Here is a 24,691-nt window from a genome sequence, read left to right on the forward strand (position 1 = left end):
AGAGAAGGAAAGAGGAAATTAGTGTCGCCCCCTGTCTGCCAGAGACGAGGTCAAAAGGGGCGATAATTGCCTATTGTTTCCCTTCTACAATTTGTGTCTGTGTGTTCGCTTTACGCGAGCATTTAAACTGGTATATCTCTATACTTTTCGCTATTTTATCTCGTTTTCTATTTCACACACTTTTTTCTAATATATATATATATATATATATATATATATATATATATATATATATATATGTAATTATATAGAGACGAATATTGGCTGAAGAGAGCTTGATAAGGATACCTTAAACGGGCCTTATTATCGGGCTTGAAACCGACGGTACCAATGACCTGTCTCAACTAACAACTTTCTGTACACAATATATATATATATATATATATATATATATATATATATATATATAAGAAAAGAGAAAATATATATATATATATATATTTCCTCTTTTCTTTTTCCTTTCCTCCTCTTCTTCCTCCCTCTCCTTCGTTCTTTTAACTCTCTCTCTCTCGCCCTCTTTCTTTCTGAACTTTCCTTTTGCCGTCTCTCCCTCTCGTTCCATTTCTCATTTTCTCTTTTCTTTATCTGTCTCTTTCTCTTTTCTCTCTATCTCCTTTTTTCGTTTTAGTTCTTGTTCTCCCTCTGGCTCTCTTTCGCTCTGTTTGTCTTTTACCCTCTATCTTATTGTCTTTCTCTCTGTATTCTCTTTCCTCCTACTCCCCTCTATCTCTCTTTTCCTCCCTCTCGGTCTCGCCTCTATATCTCTCCCTGCATTTATCTATATGTTTCTATCCTTCAATTATATCTTTCCTTTCCCTTTCCAAACATCGCCTCTATTTCCCCTCTCTTTCTCTCTCTCTCTCTCTCTCTCTCTCTCTCTCTTTCTCTCTCTCTCTTTCACACATCGGCTTTCGTCTACCTTCTCTCAACAGTTTCGACCCGTCCAGAGTGAGGGGTTATCGATTTTGGCCTTACCGTATCTATGACATGATCTGCTTTTCCAAGCGGAAAGCAACGCTCAATTTCTCACGCAGGAACTTTTTGTCTTCGGAGTCGCAGAGAAAGCGGCCGAAAATGGCATCCATTCCTTTTTTTAGACCCAGAAACAATGACATGGCGCTGAACCCAAAGTTATGATGAAATTGCCAAGCGGGGAAGCTGAAAACCTACCCGGCCTAAACCCGCATCTATTCAGAGAATAAAAGAAGAATAAGGACCACGGGGTGGAGATGGGTCAATACCGGAAGTGTTATTTACATAGACTATTGGTAAATATCAAAAAAGAAATTTTAAAAAAAACGCCAAAAAAAATAATACGCACTCATAATTGTATAATACTGTTTAAACAAAACTAACATGGCTACCCAGCGTTATCCAGTTAAGGAAGAGTTGCTTTCCTAAGTATAAAACGAAAAAGTCAGTTGTTTTTTTATCTTTTGCTTATCCAAGAAAATGCTTCACATGAGTTATTAGCGCAATTATGTTCTTTCTCCATTCTAGAAAATTATGATTTTCGTCCATTCTAGAAAATTATGATTTTTATCCATTCTAGAAAATTATGATTTTTGTCTATTTTAGAAAATTATGATTTTTATCCATGCTAGTAAAATTATCATTTTTGTCTATGCTAAAAACCTATTATTTTTATCAATTCTAGAAAATTATGATTTTTGTCCAATATAGAAAATTATGATTTTTGTCCATATTAGAAAATTATGATTTTTGTCCAATATAGAAAATTATGATTTTTGTCCAATATAGAAAATTATGATTTTTGTCCATTCTAGAAAATTATTAAATTTATACATGCTAGAAAATTGTTATATTTATACATTCTAGAAAATAATGATTTTTTCCATTCTAGAAAATTGTTATATTTATACATTCTAGAAAATAATGAGTTTTTTTCCATTCTAGAAAATTATTATATTTATAAATTCTAGAAAATAATGATTTTTTCCATTCTAGAAAATGGTTATATTCATACATTCTAGAAAATTGTTGTATTTATACATTTTAGAAAATTGTTGTATTTATACATTCTAGAAAATTGTTATATTTATACATTCTAGAAAATTATTATATTTATACATTCTAGAAAATAATGAGTTTTTCCATTCTAGAAAATTGTTATATTTATACATTCTAGAAAATAATGAGTTTTTTTCCATTCTAGAAAATTGTTGTATTTATACATTCTAGAAAATTGTTATATTTATACATTCTAGAAAATTGTTATATTTATACATTCTAGAAAATTGTTATATTTATACATTCTAGAAAATTGTTGTATTTATACATTCTAGAAAATTGTTATATTTATACATTCTAGAAAATAATGATTTTTTCCATTCTAAAAAATTGTTGTATTTATACATTCTAGAAAATTATTATATTTATACATTCTAGAAAATAATGAGTTTTTTCCATTCTAGAAAATTGTTATATTTATACATTCTAGAAAATTGTTATATTTATACATTCTAGAAAATTGTTATATTTATACATTCTAGAAAATTGTTATATTTATACATTCTAGAAAATTATTATATTTATACATTCTAGAAAATAATGAGTTTTTTCCATTCTAGAAAATTGTTGTATTTATACATTCTAGAAAATTATTATATTTATACATTCTAGAAAATAATGAGTTTTTTTCCATTCTAGAAAATTGTTATATTTATACATTCTAGAAAATTGTTATATTTATACATTCTAGAAAATTGTTGTATTTATACATTCTGGAAAATTGTTATATTTATACATTCTAGAAAATTATTATATTTATACATTTTAGAAAATTGTTATATTTATACATTCTAGAAAATTGTTATATTTATACATTTTAGAAAATAATGATTTTCGTCTATGCTAGAAAATTATCATTTTTGTCCATGTTTATTTTTTTTTATTTAGATTCATCTATAAATGAGTGAACGAATATCGGTTATATCACACTGACTTTTGCTCCTTTCTTGTTAGGATGTCTGTCCGTGAAACCCCTTTTTACTTCTCGATCACAACAATGAACCTGCTAAATAAGCTTTGTGTACGTCATCTTATTTGAGCTTGTTTAGATAATATTTTTATTGATTGGCATTTTCTACTATGGATAAAAAAATGTTTGTGTTTTGTTTATTTTTTTCGAAAAAAATTTTTTTTTTTTTTTTTTTTTTTATTTATTTTGACCTCATAACCGTAATCCGTCTTCTAGACCTGTGTTTAGGGTTTGGGTTAGGGTTTAGACGATTAATCGGAATCGGTATACGGAATCTGAAAAATCTTAAGATTGAGAGATATTGGCATTGGAAAATCTGTGTTTAGTTTATGATGTCAAAAACGATTCTTTTAATTGTTTTTTTGTTTGTTTTTGTTTTTGTTTTTGTTTCAATTTTCTATTGTTGGTATTAATAAAAGAATGATAATTATTTTTATTATAATCATAATGTTTTAGAATGGACGAAAATAATAATTTTCTAGCATGCACAAAAATCATAAACTAGAATGAAACCAAGTGTATTTCGCATTTGCGAAAATAGATGCACATGACTTTTTACGATAATCTGAAAATTAAATAAAAGCCACACAAATAGCTAAATATTTAAACGCTTTAAAAGAATTGGAATCGGAATCGGAAATTGTATCGGAATCGGGAATTTAAAATAGAATCTGTAATTGTATCGTAATCAGGTAAAAATATTGGAATCGTCGGATCACTACTAGTATAACGTTACACTCACGTTTACACACGCGTTAACATGTAGACAGTCGGGATCCAACACGTTGTAGACTCAGGCGCAAAGGAGACAAAGAATAAAAAAAAAAGCTTCAACTCATTGTTTCAGTTTTTCAGAAAAGACCATTTATTCCTCATTCTCCCGTCACGTGTGACTTCTCATTAAGGTTGTTACGTCACCCACATCTCTAACACGTACTTTTTATAGTCGTTTTCTTTTTCCTTGTTCAGGGTCTATGTACTGTTCATAACTTTATGTGCACACACACATTATATATATATATATATATATATATATATATATATATATATATATATATATATATATATATAATTTAACTCGTATCTAGGTAACTTACATTTTCAAGTGTTTGACCCAAAATTGGTGGAGAGTTATATATATATATATATATACATACATACATACATATATACATATATGTGTGTGTGTGTGTGTGTGTGTGTGTGTGTGTGTGTGTGTGTGTGTGTGTTAAATGAGAAAATTTGAAAATCTAAAAATATTTTGAAATGATAAAATCATTTATATTTACATTTTTATGTTGTTGTCCGAACTTGGCTTTATCAAGATGTCAGTCCGATTAAGTTTGTCTTTTTTCTTCTTTATAAGAATGTAAAAAGAGGTCGAAGCCTCCCGAAGAGAGAGAAAAAAAAAGCCTTGTTTCGGTGCTGTTTAAATCCGTGTGTGTGTGGGGGGGGTGTTGTGTGTGTGTGTGTGTGTGTGTGTGTGTGTGTGTGTGTGTGTGTGTGTGTGTGTGTGTGTGTGTGTGTGTGTGTGCTCGCTTGGTTTAAGCGCGAAATTTAAGCATTTATTTACACTTTAGAAAACATTGTGTGTGTGTGTGTGTGTGTGTGTGTGTGTGTGTGTGTGTGTGTGTGTGTGTGTGTGTGTGTGTGTGTGTGTGTGTGTGTGTGCGTGTGTGTGTGTGTGCTCGCTTGGTTTAAGCGCGAAATTTAAGCATTTATTTACACTTTAGAAAACATTTTAATTTGGAATTCACATGAGAAAATTTGACAACTTGAAAATGTTGGGACATGATAAAATCATTTTTATTTACGTTTTTTTATGTTTTTGTTAAAGTCCGAATTTTAGTCAATAACCTGGCTTTATCAAGCAGATGGCACAGATAGATAGTGGGGGAAATTGTTGATAGTGGCTGTAATTAGACGAGTGCTTTTTCTAAAAGAGTGGTAAGGGAGGGCATGAAGATCAGACTGCTTTGACCATTTTTTTACAGTGACTCGGGATTCTCCGTCGATACTAAAGAATGACTGCATAAGTATTAAAATCCTCAAGATCACCTTTCATTACAAATACAGAATTTAGTTTAAAATTTATTTAAACTTAATATGAATGTAATGCGACAAACAAAATATAAAACTGGAAAGTCACCCATTTTAGAAAACATTTTTTTATGAATTTACATGAGAAAATTTGAAAACTTTAAAATGTTGTGACATGATAAAATCATTTTTATTTACGTTTTTTTATGTTTTTGTTAAAGTCCGAATTTTCGTCAATAACCTGGCTTTATCAAGGAGATGTCAGCCCGAAAGATTTTTTTTCTCTTCTTCATAATGGTGTAATAAAAGGTCCAAGCCCCTCGAATAGAAAATACGTCTGGATTTTATCATTTCACATTTTCAGGTTTTCAAATTTTCTCATTTAAATTTATATCAAAAATCTTTTTTGAAATGTGTGACTTTACATTGCTTATATATATATATATATATATATATATATATATATATATATATATATATGCATATATATGTATGCATATATATATATATTTATAAAAAAAAAATATATATATATATATATATATATGCATATATATGTATGCATATATATATATATTTATATATAAATATATATATATATATATATATATTTAGTGGAGATGGTAATTAATAAAAACTGAAGAAAGCGCTCAATACTGTTGTAGAGCAAATATGCGTTTTATTTTTTATTACCGTATCTTTCTGTTAAGTTACATTATTGTTTCGGCTACACGGCCGTTTTTTTTTTTTTTTTTTTGCCGTTCTGTAAAAATCTGAGGACGCTACAGACGGCCAAAAAAACGGTCATGTAGCCGAAACAATAATGTAACTTAACAGAAAGATACGGTAATAAAAATAAAATGTATATATATATATATATATATATATATATATACAGTATAACTCCTATAGTTTGAACATCCGCTTCGTTTAAATTAGAGGATGCTGTTCAAGTTTCGTGATAAAAAAATGTGCTGCAGTTAACTTTAAATTTTCTAAGGATTAAGAAATAGTAAATAAAATTCATTGCTATATGATACTTCAAGTATATATTAAGTTGAGTTTACAATATATTGCAAGTAAGAATTGTTAAATATTGTTACCAGGAAAATAAATGAAATCTACTCTTACTTGTTAGGTATTTGTTACCTAAGTTATCATCTACAGAAATCATACATTTATGTAAAATACAGTTTTTTTAGTTCTTCATTGAAGGAGTCTCGTTGCAGTTTCTATTTTCGTCGATTGAGCTCTCGGGCGCTGCCATTGTATTCCGTAAGCGATCACGAAAATCTACAATTTCTTTGTTCTGTAGCTTCTTTATTGACTTTTTGGAGTGACATTGCTTGCAAAACATAGTTGTCACTAAAGTAAGAACTTTTTTCTAGAAATTTTATAACCGTCTCCATAGACTTTTCTGCATCATCCCATGATATTGCTTCCTCAGAGTGTTCTTGGTTATTTACATTAGGGTCAAGAGAATGGGAGCTGTTGCTATTTTCATTACCATTACTGCCTTCAGGATATTGATCAGTAGTTTCCTCATCTTGTTGCACCCACATTTCAACATCATTTGCATTAAGTGATTTTAGAACAGTGTGGTTGGTCGGTAACCGTTTGGTTTCAAGATTTTTTTCTAGACCAGATGTATTCTCTGATTCTTTCAGTTCAGAAGCCTTTGGCGCTGGGCATAATTTATTCCATGCTTTTGTTAATGTGCTTGCTCAAACTTGATTCCATGCACTTGCGAGAGAAAATATGGCATCTTTTAAAATGGCGCTGAAAATCGCTTATACTCACGGTACTATTTATCATAATCATCATGAAATCATTTCTGTAGAAACATTTTTAAGTTCCAAATAATCCCTTGATCCATAGGTTGGATGAGAGAAGTCACATTAGGTGGTAAGTAGCACACAAAAATATTCCCGCAAGATGACACTAGTTCTGATTCAGGAGGATGTGCTCTACAACAGAGGCAAGCACTTTGAATCAGGTTTACCTAATTCAAGAAAACGCCTCTGGACAACTGGCACAAATTCCTGCAAAAACCATTTTTTTAAGAACTTAAATTCATCCATCCATTTCGTGAAGAATAATAGGATACTGGCAAAGGCGAAACTCCTTTCAATGTTCGGGGTCACTTTGATTTGCCGATGACAAGAAGCTTAAGTTTATGAGTTCCAGAAGCAATAGCGCATACCATCACTGTTAGTCTTTCTTTATTTAATTTGAATCCTTTTATTTTCTGCTCCTCGGATCCGGCTAATGTTTTTGTAGGTAAGCACTTCCAATTTACGCCACTTTCATCAGCGTTGTAAACATTCTCTGGTGTTAAACCATAATCGACAATAATCGTCTTGAATTTGTCACAATAATTTGATGCTGAGTGTGTATCAGCAGACCGTTGTTCGCCTGACATTGTTAATTGTCTTATACCATGTCTACTCTTAAAGCTCCTAAACCAGCCTTCATTGAATTTCATATCTTCTGCGATATTCAACTTTTCCTTAAGAGATTTTGCTTTAGCAATTAACATCGACCCAGGTATTGCTACACCTTCATTCCGTTTTATTGCAAACCACTCATGGAATATTCAACTTGCTTTGGTCTGCGAAGAGTCCTTTTGGATGTAAACCAGTGTAATTATTCCAATCTTATAATCTCTCAATATAACGCTATTTTCAACTCCAGCATCTAATTTTTCTATAATTTGACGTTTTTCGAGTAAAGTCAGTGTCACTTATTTTCTTTTAGAGTTGCAAGCCATTGTGATGGGTTGTTTTACACTATTTTAAATATAGCAATCTGAAAAAAACAAATTTGCAGTTAGTGTAAATTAATTGTCAATAGCTAATCAACATTAATTACATAGTACCAATATTAACATTTCTGCGCAATGTCTGACTAAACCATGTAAACAGATTTACTGCAACTCCGCATCAAATATACTAATACAATTTCAATGACGAGACAGTTCAAGTTTAGAGAAAGTCCAGGTTTAGAATAAGTCCAAATAAGAGGAAGTCCAACTTTAGAGGAAGTTCAAATTAAAGGTGTTTTACTGTATAGATTTCTGTAGACAATTTTAGTTAATTTATGAATCTTCTACCAAAGTCTTCTATTTAATAATTAGTAAATTTATTCATTCTAATTTGTATATACATATGAAAATAATATCAACAAATTATAAACTATTATACATGTTTGTATATACGAAACTAAACTAAGCTAAAAAAAAAAACGATTGATCATTACGGTCGGTTATCATAATCAATCAATGTACTTGAATTGAAAGCCATACATAATTCAATTCTCTTAGCTATTATAATCAAGCTTATTAATCATTACAATTATAATTTTTGAAATCATACAATTCAAAAAACTATACTTACGTTTTGTTAAGTTTAAATATAATCTGAAAACCCCTTTATATCTTAATCATAAATAATTAAATTTACTTAATAAAGTGAGGCAGAGTTACCTCCCTTGGAAAAAATCCAACGAAATATTAACTTCGCCTATATCTATTTATTTAACCAACTCGTAGATATCCATATTCAACTAATAAGTCATTTTAACATAGTTTTAATGTCTTTACCTTAATTCTATTTTTAAAAAATTAAAACGATTGATATTATAAATTAATTCACTAATATTTAATATATAAAATGTCAGTATTAAAAATAATTTCAATCTATAGTCATAAGTTATCAAGTTTTTTGTCATTTATTCTCTCTCTCTCTTTCTCTCTCTCTCTATCTCTCTCTCTCTCTCTCTCTCTCTCTCTATATATATATATATATATATATATATATATATATATATATATATATATATATGTGTGTGTATATATATATATTTCTGTAGAAATATATGTTTTTATAATATATATCAATCCTTATTTAAGAAGCTCAATGTAATTACAGAGCAATATAGAGAATAAATGACAAAAAGTTATATTCCAAAATTCATGATGTTGACCATCTTATAATTTATTTCTTTAATTCAGTTGACTTATACAATTCTTGACAGTATCTGTTTCCTAGCGCAAAATCAATCACTTAATTATTATATCGATCAGTGAATCTTTCATGCCCTTAACTCATCATCTTCTGATGATGAGTTAAGGCTATAATATATTATTATAGCCTTAACTCATCATCTTCTGATGATGAGTTAAGGCTATAATAGAAAGATAAAATAAATACTTATTAGATACGTTTGAATCCAAAACAACGCATTATTACAAAATAAACAATAAAATACGTATTTATTTTATTCAAACCCAACCAGCGCTTCTATTCAATGAACACAAACTCTAACGAGAATTCCGCGTAACCAACGCACCGTTCCGACATTTGAAAAAAAACTACCGCAAAAACAACAAACGGGCTTCTATTAATTCTATGTGTCAAACAACAACATGGCAAAAAAAGAAAGAAAAACATACTGAAGATGAAGTCTTACTTCGAAATATATTTATAAATTTCAATATATATTTTAAACAAAATAAATATCTGTTTATTTTGTAATAATGCGTTATTTTGGCTTCAAACGTATCTAATACATATTTCTTTTATATATATATATATATATATATATATCTTCTATAATATAAAGCTGAACGTGTGTGTGTGTGTGTGTGTGTGTGTGTGTGTGTGTGTGTGTGTGTGTGTGTGTGTGGTCACGAATAGGCTCCTATATGGTTGACTATTTTAAAAAACTGATTACATATAACGATAGAAGATGTATCGAGGATCAGGAATGGATATGTTTGATCTGGCAGAACGATGGTTCATAAAAGGTGTGGGATCTTCGTTCGCGCCTGGCGCCCAAAGTATGGGAATAAAAAATGAAAAAAAACGTTTGCAAGGGTTTTTGATATAGATGTACATAAGAATACTTTGATAAGTATGTATTAACTTAAATAGGGATGGTATAATAAAATTGTGGGGTCTGCGTTCGCGTCTGGCCTCCATAGAATGGAAATAGGCACAAACTTTAATAAAGACTTTTCATATCTATCTGCGTAAGTATACTTTGATAATTATGTTTGAGTTTGAAGAAATATGGTATAATAAAATTATGGGGTGTTCGTTCGCGCCTGACCTCCATAGAATGAAAATATATCACAAAGTTTAACAAGGTTTTTTAATATAGATACACAAAATATTGTGATAAGTGTTTCAGTGTGAACAGGTATGGTATAATAAATTATGGGGTTTATCTATTTTATTTTTACTATCATCATATTTTGCTTTGGTTTTGATACCCCCAAATTCGAAGCTATCTCTTTACAACCCTTCCTTTTCATAACCTATCAAACTTTTATAAATCAGAGTCCATTTTCTGTTGGCTGGTTTTGAACCCAGTCAACGACGGGTACTTTTGCTAGTATATATACATTTGCTGTATACGTGAATTTGTTATTTTTTTTATGTATATTTGTAACTTGTGTCTTTATTGACTTTTAACAGATGCGAGCGTTACGGGGGCTCAGTCAAATGGATATCCCAAATAAGTTTCTAGGCGATAATGTCAGACCAACACGACCTCTAAACCGGAGAACAATTAGGACCAATATCAATCCGCACGATAAAGTAGGTCTTTTCATCCCTTCTTTTCTTTCCGTTTGCTTTTCAAGTGTGTTTCTTTAATTATTTTTTAAACTCAAAATTTGCCTTTACGATTCTTCTGCTGAGCTTGTAGAATAATCAACATATTGATATGCCGTTCAGCATTTGGTAACAATATTATTGAATATAGAAGTTCTGTTCTTCTTTTCGTTATTGCAGCGAAATTCGATAATTGAAATATTGAATTTCAAGTGAAAGCAATGGTATTGAATGACTTGGCATGTCACAGTAATACACATATCCAAAAATTACGGAAAACGGTGTGGTAGAAAAAAAAGATTACCGGAGCGTTTTAATCGTACCAAAACGAAGATACATGTTTTGTGGCCGATTTGCCGTTTTAACGTACAAATAGCCTCAAACTATGTAATCATTAAAAGGGACTTGTCCGTTTGACACCGGTATGTCGCGTAATGTAAATAGAAGTTTGTTTATGTAAAAATTAATTTAAATTAACCACGTTGTTTAACAAATGAAAATAGAATTTATGCAAGCTAAAGTTTTAAAATAATTTACGTTTACGTGATTATTGAAAATTAATGATGGGATTAAGCTTTAATTTAACTTAACCACATTGTTTAACGAATGTAAAAAGAAATAATGCCAGATGAAGTTTTAAAATAAGTAAATGTGTTTTATTTTATAACTGGCGAGGGGTACACGGCGTTGCCCGGGTGTTTGGGGGGGGGGTAAAAAGTAAGTATGAGGATTGAACCCAAGCCCTTGAGGCAAAGTTGTAAATTAAAGTGTGAGAAAAAAAACGTGCGATGTTAACCATTGCCCCACCGCGAGATACTGACGGAAACACGTTTGAATTTATTTAATTACTTGGATTTAGCAGGTGCTCGTTTTAATGAGGTCAAGTTTGACTGCGAGATGGTATTCATTTACTGCTGAACGCTTTTTTCCCCCACCCCCAAGATGTTATAGGAAAAAGACTAACCCACATGCGGCGAGCGACAAATATTGAATATTTATCTTCCCATAATCGACCAAATTAAATAGACAGGCGAGCTTCGTTGTTAACTGTGAGATATTACGATTTATATGTGATATAAAAAGACCGCTTCTCTGAAAAAAGCCTTTTGTAGACACACAGAAAAAGCGAACACACATACATACATACATACATACATACACACATGCATACATACATACACATATACATACATACAAAGATACATACATACATACAAACACACATACAAACTTACATACATACATACACACAAACATACATACCTACACACATACATACACACATACATACAAACACACATACATACATACACACATACATACATACACACATACATGATGATGATTGCAATGTCTTGTCAGACGAGTGCCACTCCCTCAGACATTTAAAATCCATGAGCCCAAAATGCCTGAGGGAGTATCTATACAAAGATGATGTTACAGAGTCATAGCTTTGTACGACAGCTAAGTCTCTCTCTCGGTTCAAAATGTTGAGATCCAGCAACAAGCAAGAGCAAGATAGCCAGCAACAAATTAAACTGCAGACCAGCTTAATACATACATACATACATACATACATACATACATACATACATTTTCGCTTTTATATTTATAGATTTAAAAGTAAAAACATTAAACAATAAAAATAAAATTTTGGTTTCATTTTACAGTAGATATTGTTTTTCCGGGTGCATATAATGATGCAGAAACCCTTTTTCCTTGTTCCTGCGTCTCCACAAGAATTCTACCATGTACCTCCCAAAATTATCTTTCGATCGCACCCTCCTCACTTTATTCTTGGAATGTGCCCATAAACCTTCTATGGTTTGTATGCGTGTTGTTGGATCTTGTGAATCCCTGGAGTTTTTCTTCGTGGATCACAACATCATGGTCATATACGCTATGATCGAAATGATCAAGACCTTGATATGCTGCCCAGTCGTCTAAAATGATTCGCCTACCGGGACGAATCCACGTGTTCCTTATTGGGAATAGCGTGTCTCAATCCCTACTATGTCCATAAATATAAACAAACTTCTGTTTACATTAATCAGCTTTTATCATTAAATTACTATCAGTTTAGCCAGACTTTGTTCTTAACTTTATGTGCATATTTATATATATAATAAAAAGTTTGACTCGTGTCCAGGTAGCCTACATCTAAAATTTCAAGTGTTTGGACCCAAAATTGACGGAGGAGTTTGGTAGAGTCTGCAAAGGTCAACTTTTTCAACTTTGACGTCTTGGCAGGCAAATTTTCTCCCAGAAACTGATTAAAAAGCTTGCTACATGTCTGAATACTCTTTATGTAAAATTTAAAATGTTTAGACGAAAAATTGGCTGAATAGTTTGCTAGAGACCGCAAAGGTAAAATTTTTTCAACTTTGACCCCTTGGCAGCTCAAATTTTCGGCCAAAAACCGATTAAAAAGCTTGCCATATGTCTGAATACACTTTATGTAAAATTTCAAATGTTTACACCAAAAATTGGCTGAGTAATTTAGTAGAGACCGCAGGTCAATTTTTTTAAGTTTGACTCCAGTGTTGACCCCTTAACATTTATTGTTTTGGGCTCCTATCAAATTTAAAAAGTTGACCGATGTCCAAGTAACCTACATCTAAAATTTCAAGTGTTTAGACCAAAATTGGCGGAGGAGTTTGGTAGAGTTTTCAAAGGTCAAATCGTTGAACTTTGACCCCTTGACAGCCAAATTTCCGGCCGAAAACCGATTAAAACGATTTCTGAAATCTCTATACCCCTTATGTCAAATCTCGAGACTCTAAACTGAAAACTGACGGAGTAGTTTGGTAGAGAAATATATACACACAGACACACACACAGACAGACAATTTCACTTATACAGATATATAGATAAAATAAAACACGTTTAATCATTTTAAAGCTTCATCTGGCATTATTTTTATTTTTATTTGTTAAACAACGTGGTTAATTTAAATTAAATTTTACGTACACAAACTTCTGTTTACATTAAACGATATACAGGTGTCGACCGGACTAGTCCCTTTTAGTGATTATATGATTCGAGGCTATTTGTACAATTAAACGGCAAATCTGCCTATTTTGTGACAACTGTAAATTTTTGGTCACTTTACCTCAACTGAACTTTACTCAAATCTGCGACAACCAACCACGTACTAACTGATTGTCCAAGAGTCCACACTCAACTATTACCTGATCATACCCACTACGATGTCCGATCCTCCAACCCAAACCATGCATTACGAATCGGGGGAGATGAAAAAAAGACTGAGTCAATTTTTATTTCTGTTCCTATCCAGAGTGCTCCTTTTTGGGGTCTGGATTTTACCGCACATTAAAACCTTGTGTCTCACTCGTAGGGGGGGGCAAGTAAATATCAACTGGTTGACATTCACGCAGAATTGTTTGATTTGCGACACTTGAAAAGGGGTGTGTTCAGTCGTTTCTGTTTCATCGTTTCGCAGCGCGGACAATAAAGGCCTGACCGAAGGCTAACGTAATAATTTATTGGGAATTTCCCAACTATAGACGGTAGCAAAAATAAAGTGACGTCGACAATAAGGAAGAAACACAACACAAATGTAGTTCTTTTAAGAAAAGGCCCTGTCGGTGGGGCATTAGAATACTCCGACTTCCCCCCTGCAGAAGGTAAAAGTCCCTCAATGGGGGTCCTGGATATGACCTTAAACTATATCCGATGGTGAGGCGGGCTCTGGGGAGTGTGGAGCCACCCTTTAATTGCCATTGCTCCCAGGTCCACTCTGACCCGGAGTGGTAGTACCTGTTAGGGTCCAACTATAGGTTAAATAGAAACTGACTTGCAAAAACCAAATATATTCTATTAAAACATCGTTCTTCAAAATCACCGGATTCGGCATTAAATAACCTGAAAAGGGTTGATATGCCGTAAAACAAAAACAACCAACCAACCAATCTTATAAGAAAACTTGTATTAATAGGAAAGAGAAGAAGGAAGAAAGTTTCTTTGCAAAAGCAGTCGCTTTGCGGAACTTGACTATTGTTCGTCCTTTTAACGCTGTTTGTTTCCTGTTGAGATAAAAAAAAAAAAAAAAAAAAAAGACGGAAGCCTTGTATTCTTTGTGCTGCAGTTACTGTTGAAACTTCTCTCTCGTGTCCGGTATTAATAGCGGAGAAGATTAAAAAACACGTGTTGTCTTCAGGGGGTCAACAAGCAAAAGAGAAAGAGAATTCGAAATAACCGCTCTCGAGAGGTTGGGAAGAATCTAAAAAGGAAGGTCTGTGATTGGTTGTTTTTTCAACCAATCACAGGGCACCCCGTTAGTGACTCCTTAATAATTCCAATAAATTAGGGCTATGACAACAGAATATTCTTTTCATTATTTTGACTCTCGAGTGTATATCCGACACAGTAAGACACAATTAATTAACCGAGAACCACATCCGTCTATATAAAAACATATAAGATATTAACAGATATATACTCAAGAGTCAAAACCATGAAAAGAATATGCTGTTGTCACAGCCCTAGTAATAAGGTCGTTGTTTTTATGTTATGTTGGAGAAAATCTGTGTGTGTGTGTGTGTGTGTGTGTGTGTGTGTGTGTGTGTGTGTGTGTGTGTGTGTGTGTGTGTGGATAGTTATATTAATATACTATTTGATTCGTAATTACTTTCTTATTTTCTATTTCTTCTCAGTTCGAAGACTGCACAATAAAAAGGGAAATGTTTTATCAAGGTAAGAATCAAAGGTTTGAATTGGGATTTGATGGGATTTGGCGGAAGTGACGTCATTACGTTTCTTCTTCTTCTTCTTCTTCTTCTTCTTCTTCTTAGTCTTCTTTTTATTCGCCTTTTGTCTTATTTTCTTTCTTTTTTCTATTCTTTCGTTTTTATTTTTATTTTAGTGGATTTTTCTTATTTCTTCTTTTTTTCTTCCTCCTCTCCCTTTTCATTTATTTTTCTTCGTCGTCTTTTTTCTTCCTTTTCTTCTTTTTATTATTCGTTTTCCTTCTTTTTTTTGTGCTCATTTTCCTTATTTATTTTCTTCGTTTGCGTTTCTTTTTATTTTTGTTATCCCCCCACCATTTTCTTTCCCCCTCCTCTAGTTGTCGTTTTCTTCTTTTTCGCCTTCATTTTTGTTGTTTTTTTTATTTGTTTTTTTTTTTGCTTTGTTTTGTTTTTATCTTCAAATTTTTTGCTCCTATTCTTTTTCCCACATTCTTTTCTTGTCTTTCATTTTCTTTTTTTTTTCGTTCGTTCGTTGGTTATTATTATTATTATTATTATTATTATTATTATTATTATTGCGAATGCCATCCTCCGTTTTTTGTTTTTTTTTTTTACTTAATTTCTATTTTTCTTCTTATTTTTTTCTTTTTTCATTTCTGCTCTTTCTTTTTCTTTATTTACAGTTATTTTCTTCGTTTTCTTTTTTTTTCTTTTCTATCCATTATAATTATTTTATTAACTTTCTTCTTCTTCTTCTTCTTCTTAATTTTATTATTATTATTATTATTATTATTATTATTATTATTATTATTATTATTATTATTATCCTTTATTATTTTTTTATTAACTCTCTTCTTACTATTATTATTATTATCATCATTATTATTATTATTATTATTATTATTATTATTAAATTATCATTTTCATTCTCACATTCTAGCCATGTTAAGCATATAATATATACCTATCTTTTTCCCTTTCTTTTCTTCTATTTGTCCACCTCCCGCTCTTCCTCGTATAAAATTAAATAAGAATAAAAATCCGGCGTAATCCTAATCCATATGATCCAAGAGTTCTTCCTAAAATCCGATATTTCGATCTTTAGTTGAATTCTTCTGATTATTGCCTCGAAGATCTCACATCATTTGTTAGTGATTTCTTATTGATAAAATCTGAGCGCTTTCCATGGAACCTGAGTGACGCAAAGCCTTCCAGATGAAAGGGTAATATTCTGTGCTAAACGGGTTTGTCGGAGATATGTACGTTGAGGGGGGAACAAGTGCAACGAATTCATCAGAACACATTCCATTAAAATACTTGTGAAACAGCCACAGGGAAGCAACAGTGCGGTGATGTGACAGGGTTTGGAACTTGGTGGATAGCGCGGGACCTATTAGATTTGAGACATTTTTCTTGAACCCTGTCTAAGAGCGAGAGGTTAGTGACGGATGCACGAGCCCAGATGCAGCAACAAGACTCCATGGCTTTGTAGAGATACGAGATATTCTCAGGTGTGAGAAATTTTCTAGCACGGTAAAGAGAACCCACCTTCTTTGCAGCATCCTTTGCAATGTATTTGTTCATACATCGTAGTGGTTATCTTTTAAAACATGTTTTCTATAGACTTGAACAACGTGGACTGAATTTTGTAAGTATCTTAGCAAATCTTAAACTGAATTCATTTTTAACAAAAAAGTTCGACAAAGTTTACTTTCAAAAATCTCATTAGAAGTCAACATGGGTCACGTGATACGTTTAATACCTTCACTTTCGGTATTGTCATAGTTCTTGGCTAACCCCACCCTTTTTGAATTTTTGAAATGTGGATTGATTTTTCGTATCATTTGAATTCTTTGGATAACTATTCTCACTTTGAGTGTTATTTTCACAATGTTTCAGTCGATATAACCTTTGGCCTTCTTTAGGTGTATTATTTTCGAACTCGGGAATCGGAACGGAATTTCGAACAGAAGTCTTTGCTTAATCCATGACTGCGTAAAATTCGCAATTGTATTTATTTATTTTATTTATTTTATTTATTTATTTTTTTACACAGTGATCACCACTTATCAAGGCCCGGAAGCCACTCAGGGATAAGGGTGATTGCAAGTACATTACGTTAGTGTGGAGATTTGATGAAGTGTTTACTTAAGGGGGCGGTTCATTAGGAATTTGTTAACGTTGGACTTGAACACATCCAAGTTGTAGTCCGGTGGGAAGCAAGCAGACGGAACAGAGTTCCACAGGCGTGCAGTTCTAAGAAAGAAGCTTTGTTCATGGAATCCGCGTTTTGATTTAGGCACAGATATAGAGTGAGGGAAATTTTTCACGGTGGATTCAGCTAGACGGGTGTTTTTCGTGAACGATTGGCGAGGGGGGCCAGAGATTTTCCTTGTATTTGATTGAAAAAAGATCAATTTTTATATTAAAACAAAACCAGATGGTATCAGTTCGTCGTCAGTGTACAACATGCTACTTGAAAGTTTTCTATAAACACTTGAAAATAGTTGACGATTGGTAGACAAAATGAGAAAACGATGTAAGAACAAAATATTTGACAACGTCTCCTTTCATTGTTAGGAACGAATTTATAAATAATAATGTTGCTATTTAGAAATCAATTTTTAGCATGGGGTGGGGCGTGGACTTTGTTCACTATTCTGTGCTTTCTCTCTATGAATTAAGTTAAAGTTTTATTTTAATGACTAGCGGGGGTACCCGGCGTTGCCCGAGTGTTTGTTGCCGGGACGGGGGGGGGGAGTTTTAAAAAATGTTATGGTAGGTAAGTAGGAAGGATCAAACCTGGAGTCATGAGTAAAAGTAGGAAAATAAAGTGTGAAAAAAAAAACATCTGCAACGTTAACAGTTCGGCCACCAAGAAAAGTCCATTCCAGTTGTTTAGGAAAAAAAAAACGACTACGGTAGGTCGGCGCGAACGTGAAAATATAATGTGAATTGTCCAGCACGCTAACCACTACGCCACAGAGCACTGCAGCTTAGTTTAGTGATTTTAAATAACTTCACATGAAAGAACTACGAAGCCAAACCGATGTTCTCTTCTCAACTGTTCCTTGTGAACGATCCCCAAACGGTGTTAAGTGGTGGCAGGGGGAGGAGGAATTTATTAGAGAGAAAATATTTTACCACTTCCATTGATCTTAACCGATTTTGGCCGTGACTTCTCAGCAGAAAAAGTATAGAAATCTAAGATTATCGAGGAATTTGAGAAATAATAAGCCTATAGCACACCTCAGATATTGTTCTGCCGTTTGTGCATATTATATTTGCATGAAATATCTTGATTTTTAAGGTCAAAATCAGACGGGAAAAAATGAGTTCATTTTATTTATATAGAAGAATAGAAGAGAAGAGAAGATAAAAATTTGGTGGGTTATTAAATTAATTTGTTTACTGTAAAAAAAACAAACAAAAACGAGATGTTCATTAAATTAGCAATTATATCGACATTTAAACTCATACATAAACTCATACCCCAAAAAGAGGAATAGGATTGGGACATTTATTACTGTAAGTACAAAAAAAAGAAAAGAAATGAAAAATAAATATGCAACAAATAAATGTTATCAAAGGTAAAACTCTTCTACATACCTGAATAGATTTTATTGTGTTTAAACTTCTTTTCAAATGTGTTTTTAGTTAAAAAAAAAAAAAATAGTGTCTCCTCTTTGAGTTAGAATTTAAAACAATAAGCCCGACAGAAGGATCAATTGATAACTGCTCAAAATTGAAAATTAAACAAACGCTGGTAGAAACACATAAATAAATGTTAAAAATCGAACGATAATATTACGCTGTACGAGTATGTTGTTTAATTTTCGATTTTTGAACGATTTTGCAAGAATGGTTCGTAAGTGAGTATCATTTTACTTTAGTTTTATGTGCAAAACGGTTTTCCTACGCGAAATTTTAAAATAATAGTTTTTTCTTTTCGTCACATAATCTACCGGCGAATGTCCGCTTTCTTTGAGTTCCCAGTATTTATTCGCTAGTGTTGTTTTTATACGGTGTTTTTTTTTTTTTTTTTTTTCGTAGTCGAATGGAAAATAATGAGACAAGCTACCACGTGCAGACATTTAGACGACCCATGTAAATTATGCCTCCATGAAAAATTTGCTATCCTGTACTTTAAAGAACCTCAAAATCTATTAAACTGTAGACGAGAAATAGCAAACAACTGTGTTCACAAAATAAAACTTACTCTAGGATAGCGATACAAAATAGCTTTAAAACTAACAATAACAATAGAAAACAAACAAATAAATAAATTAAATAAACATGAATATACATAGAGGATCACACATATATGTATATATATATGTATATACATGTGCATGTATGTGTGTACACATAGGTATATTTATATATATATATATATATATATATAAAAAGGAAGGAAAAGATCTACCTTAAACCACTAACCTAGTTCTAAAACAGATCCTTTGTTCGATAAAATTCATGCCCATTGGCTGATAGGAGGGGGCGCGGTGGATACTAGAAAGCTGATTGGCTAACTAGAAATCCTCAACATATATAAAAACAAGAAGCAACCACAAAATTCGCGCATAAGCCTGACGAATCCTATAGTGGATGAAACGCAAAATATTAATCGCCATATATATTTTATAAATTACTATATATATATATATATATATATATATATATATATATATATATATATATATATATATATATATATAAATGAGGAATAAGTGTTGATAGACAATATAAATTGATTTCTTTTTAGTTCTCCCACAGCCTCAATATTTCATCTCACAGCACAATTATTTCGTTCCTAGTGTAACTATCGCTAGACGTTGCATCCATATTATGTTAACTAGCGTCTTCTCTACTCTTTTGATGAGAAGCATTCGGCTTCAAAATAGCACGGTATAAAGAGTTCTCACTTACCCTACACCCCAAATAAATCGATCAACCCTATTGAATAAATAAATAAATCTATCTATATTAGTATATATTTTTATATCGTCATTTTCTGTATTTATTGATCTCTTTCATTCCTTCTCTCTCTCTCTCTCTCTCTCTCTCTCTCTCTCTCTCTCTCTCTCTCTCTCTCTCTCTCTCTGTTTCTCTATTCATATATATATATAAATATATATATATAAATTAATATATATATAAATATTATATAAATATATATATATATAAATAAATATTATATAAATAAATATATACAAATATAAATATATATAAATGTAAATATATAGATATATATATAAATATATACATATATAAATATATATATATATAAATAAAATATATATATATAAATATATATAAATATCTATATATAGATATATATAAATATATATTTATAAATATGTACATATAAATATATATATATAAATAATTAACTATATATATATAAATATACGTATAAATATATGTATATATATATGTATAAATATAAATAAAAATATATAAATATATGTATATATAGAAATATATTAATATATATATATATATATATGTTTATATATAAATATATTAATATATACATAAATATATGTTTATATATAAATATATTAATGTATATAAATATATGTATATATATTTATATGTACATATTTATATATATATATATTTATATATATCTATATATAGATATATATAAATATATATATATAAATATGTACATATAAATATATATATATAAATAATTAACTATATATATATAAATATACGTATAAATATATGTATGTATATGTATAAATATAAATAAAAATATATAAATATATGTATATATAGAAATATATTAATATATATATAAATATATGTTTATATATAAAGATGTTAATATATACATAAATATATGTTTATATATAAATATATTAATGTATATAAATATATGTATATATATATATATATATAATACATATGCGTGTGTGTGTGTGTTTTTATAATATTTGTTGTGAATATGAAGCTTTCAGAAAAAGAAACCCAATATAGAATAGGAATTGGGGTTATAAGTAACGATTTCCCAAGGACTTTTAGAAGAAACAAGAAAAGGAGTAAAAAAACAGCTTTAGATCAATCGAATTGCATAAATTAATCACGATCAGCTTTTAACATATTAAACACTTATACACGTGGACCCGTCTGAGAATTACTACACACACACACACACACACACACACACACACATACATCTGCACAATAGCACGGAGACCCGACGTTGCATGGGATTAGCTCATGACCAATGAATGTCTCACACTCCCAAATTTTTATTTTCACCGAAATCGGTGAAATTGCTTTTTTGCAATTAAATCTATTAATTGCCTGCTCTAGTTGGGAACCCATCGTGGTGCACCGGGAAGAAGCTTCACATACCTCCCCGCAGTGACTTAGTCCAGAATACATTGTAGTCTACATTGCCATGTACAGAACCTACTTTTGAGTTCATTAGATTATTTTTTTAACACGTTGCTTTAATTAAAGTTTAAAATGCAAAAGTCAAGTATTATGCTTTAATTGTGCACTAAACAGAAGCATTCATTTCGAACGCGCCCCTGTCATATCAAAGAACATACTGTTGATTTCATACGCCTCACATTACTGCTTGTGCAATGATAATGGCTTGAAATTAAGAGACAATTGTGCTTTAAACAGAAACGTTTATTTCGAATGCGCTTCTGTCATATCAAAGAACCTACTGTTGATTTTATATGTCGGACCTTTCAGCTTTTGTGGTAATAAAACTCCTGAAATGTGCTTGTGATATTAGGCCGCATAAGGTGTTAAATGTCTGTTTCTTCTTTCATCGGATTATTTCGATTATCGATTATCGAAATTTTTCGAAGACATTCCCATACAAAACATATTTAAAAACACTGCCAGCTACATAAAGTAATTTTGGGTTATATTCTATAAAAATCGGATCCCCAATCATGTTTCTTTTATCCTTGAAACCGTAAAAAACAACTAACGGGACCAGATGTGTTCTTACCCCTTTTATTTTTTTCATTTTTCTTAAACTTTTTCTTCTAGGGGATGGGACATCCAACCAGATGTCTGACATTTACCCCTATTTTAGTGAGTCCAACCAAGAGATCTTTTCAGGATTCTAGCCGTCCCTTTCGGTGCAATCGTTTGTATTTCACTTGCACTTGGTTCACCGGGTATGCTTGCTATGTACTTTTTAAAGTTCTTTTTCATAAGCCCAGTTGCTCCTATGATGACTGGTATAATTGAAACGGATTGCACACCAATATGATTGGTATTATCATTTCTTGTGCTCCTTACAAAGGAAAAACAGTTCTACTGCCAAAGATCTCCTTAAGCTCAATCTACTTCCATTTAAATTCCGGAGGCTCCAGTTTCCTGTGAAGGTGTGTTATGCAATAAGCATGAATAAAAGTCAAGGTCAGGCATTTAAAACCATTGGCGTAGACTTGACATCAGACTGCTTCAGTCACGGCATCTTCTATGTCTTCATCATCCGGACAGGAAGTTCAGAAAACTGCATTCTGGCTCCAAATAAAAGCAACAGAAATGTAGTCTACCATGAAGCTCCTCAATGAAAAGTTATAGAATGAGATATGATGAGAAATGATATGATCTTCATTCTGATACGTTTTACGTATCTAATGTGTTAGATAAAATTTAAGCAATGAATTCAAATGTACTTCCATAAAAAATTTATCATGTGATATCATAAAGTAACCTTCATCTTTGATAAAAATGTGTTTGTGATACTAAACAAGTTTTAACCATTGTGTTTCTTTGTAATTGTTTCAATTTTTATGTGTAGCAATATCAGTGTCAACTTTGATATAACCTATATGCTTTAAAGTTCCTGGTTGGATTTCAGTCACTTGAAGAGGTAGTTAAAGAATTTTAAACACCTTAGGCAATAGTTGCTCTTAAAACATCTACTTACTGAAAGGATGCCCACGAAGCAGGTGCCCGAGTGTAGAGCAAAGACCCGCGCGGCGTGCGGGTAATTTTGCTAGTACTCCAATAAATTTGCTTTCTTTGTGTATTTATATTCATATTAAAATCGCATTTTTCTATTTATTTAAAAAGAAAATACAACTTCCAACGTTCATATAATTGGTAAACGTGTTTTCTCTGTGGAAATATTGTTAACTAACACTGATACTGTATAATAAATTGCGAATAGACGGGCTTACCTGACAAACGCTCGAGGTGTGCATTCTGCAAAGCGGGTACGTCCAAAGAAAAATGGCAAGATGGCGGCGGCCGATTAATATTGCCAAGTAATCACGCAAAATCTCGTGTTCTCTCGCACACACGAGAGTTCAGCTTAGCATAAAAACGGGTCACTGTGAGCAAGAAGCGAGAAGGAAAAACGTAGTCAAGAAAAGACGACGCTTCTGACGACTGAGAAGAAAAAAGAAGAGAAAGAGCAAGAAGTAGAAGAGGAAGAAGAGAACGATACATGAGAAGACGAGGTGTGTGCGGTTTTGAGTAAATCGAAACAGACACAAAAAAAAAACTCTGATTACAGATACGAGGTGCCTTCAATAAGTTTCTTGACTTTTGCTGTACGAGCATGTTAAATTGTCGTAGACTCTTGAAAATTCAGTATGTTATTGCTGTACATCTTATGAGATGACTGACCAATTTTTTTTTTATTTCAAGTTTAACTGAACAGCTACAACAGGAATTGGAATACACCTTACTAAAGCCTGATAGTCACGGCTAGTGAATTTCACAAATGCAATCTGGACAAGTTGGAAGAACGATATGCAATAAAATTATGTTTTACACTTGGGAAAATGCCACAGAGATGTATAGAATGCTTCAGACTGCTTTTGGACTATCTTGCATGAATCACGCATCAGTTTTTGAGTGGCATAAGAGATTCAAGAAAGGGAGGGGTCTGTAAACAATAATGAGATATGTTGGAGGTGTAAGGAAGTCAGAACACTAGAGTTGATTGGTCAAATAGAGACAATATGTGCACAGTTGGATGTCAATGTTTGAACTGTATACACAATTATTCACGAGGAACTGAAGATGCTGAAGATTTGCGCGAAATTTTTCCCAAGAGTGCTCAGCGAAGATCAGAAAGAAAGACGTTGAAATGAGCATCAAGATCATTCCTCATCCCCCATAGTCCAGACTTTGCTCCCTGTGACTTTGGGCTATTCGCTAAGCTGAAGGGAAGCCTTAGAGGCTGTCGTTATGAGACAATTGAGGAGGTGAAAGCGGCTGTGACGAGGGCCATTGAAACGCTCACACAAGAGGATTTCATGGGCCTTTCAAAAGTTATTAAAACGGTACAAGTGCATTGCAGCCGGAGGAGGTTACTTCGAAG

The 24,691-nt window shown here is 31.9% G+C and overlaps 1 protein-coding gene across 2 annotated transcripts in view; it reads left to right on the forward strand.

Moving 5' to 3' along the window:
* LOC145256466 (carbonic anhydrase-related protein 10-like) overlaps window positions 1-24,691 on the forward strand; it is a 696,397-nt gene that overhangs the window by 638,688 nt on the left and 33,018 nt on the right. For both annotated transcript variants that reach the window (XM_080115400.1, XM_080115401.1), the window contains exons 8-9: window positions 10,522-10,644; window positions 15,337-15,376. In XM_080115400.1, the coding sequence (XP_079971526.1) occupies window positions 10,522-10,644; window positions 15,337-15,376 (163 nt within the window). The remainder of the gene's footprint in view (window positions 1-10,521; window positions 10,645-15,336; window positions 15,377-24,691) is intronic.

The sequence above is a fragment of the Euprymna scolopes genome, chromosome 32 (genome assembly GCF_053919585.1).
Source record: "Euprymna scolopes isolate OS-2025 chromosome 32, ASM5391958v1, whole genome shotgun sequence".
Lineage (NCBI taxonomy): Eukaryota > Metazoa > Mollusca > Cephalopoda > Sepiida > Sepiolidae > Euprymna > Euprymna scolopes.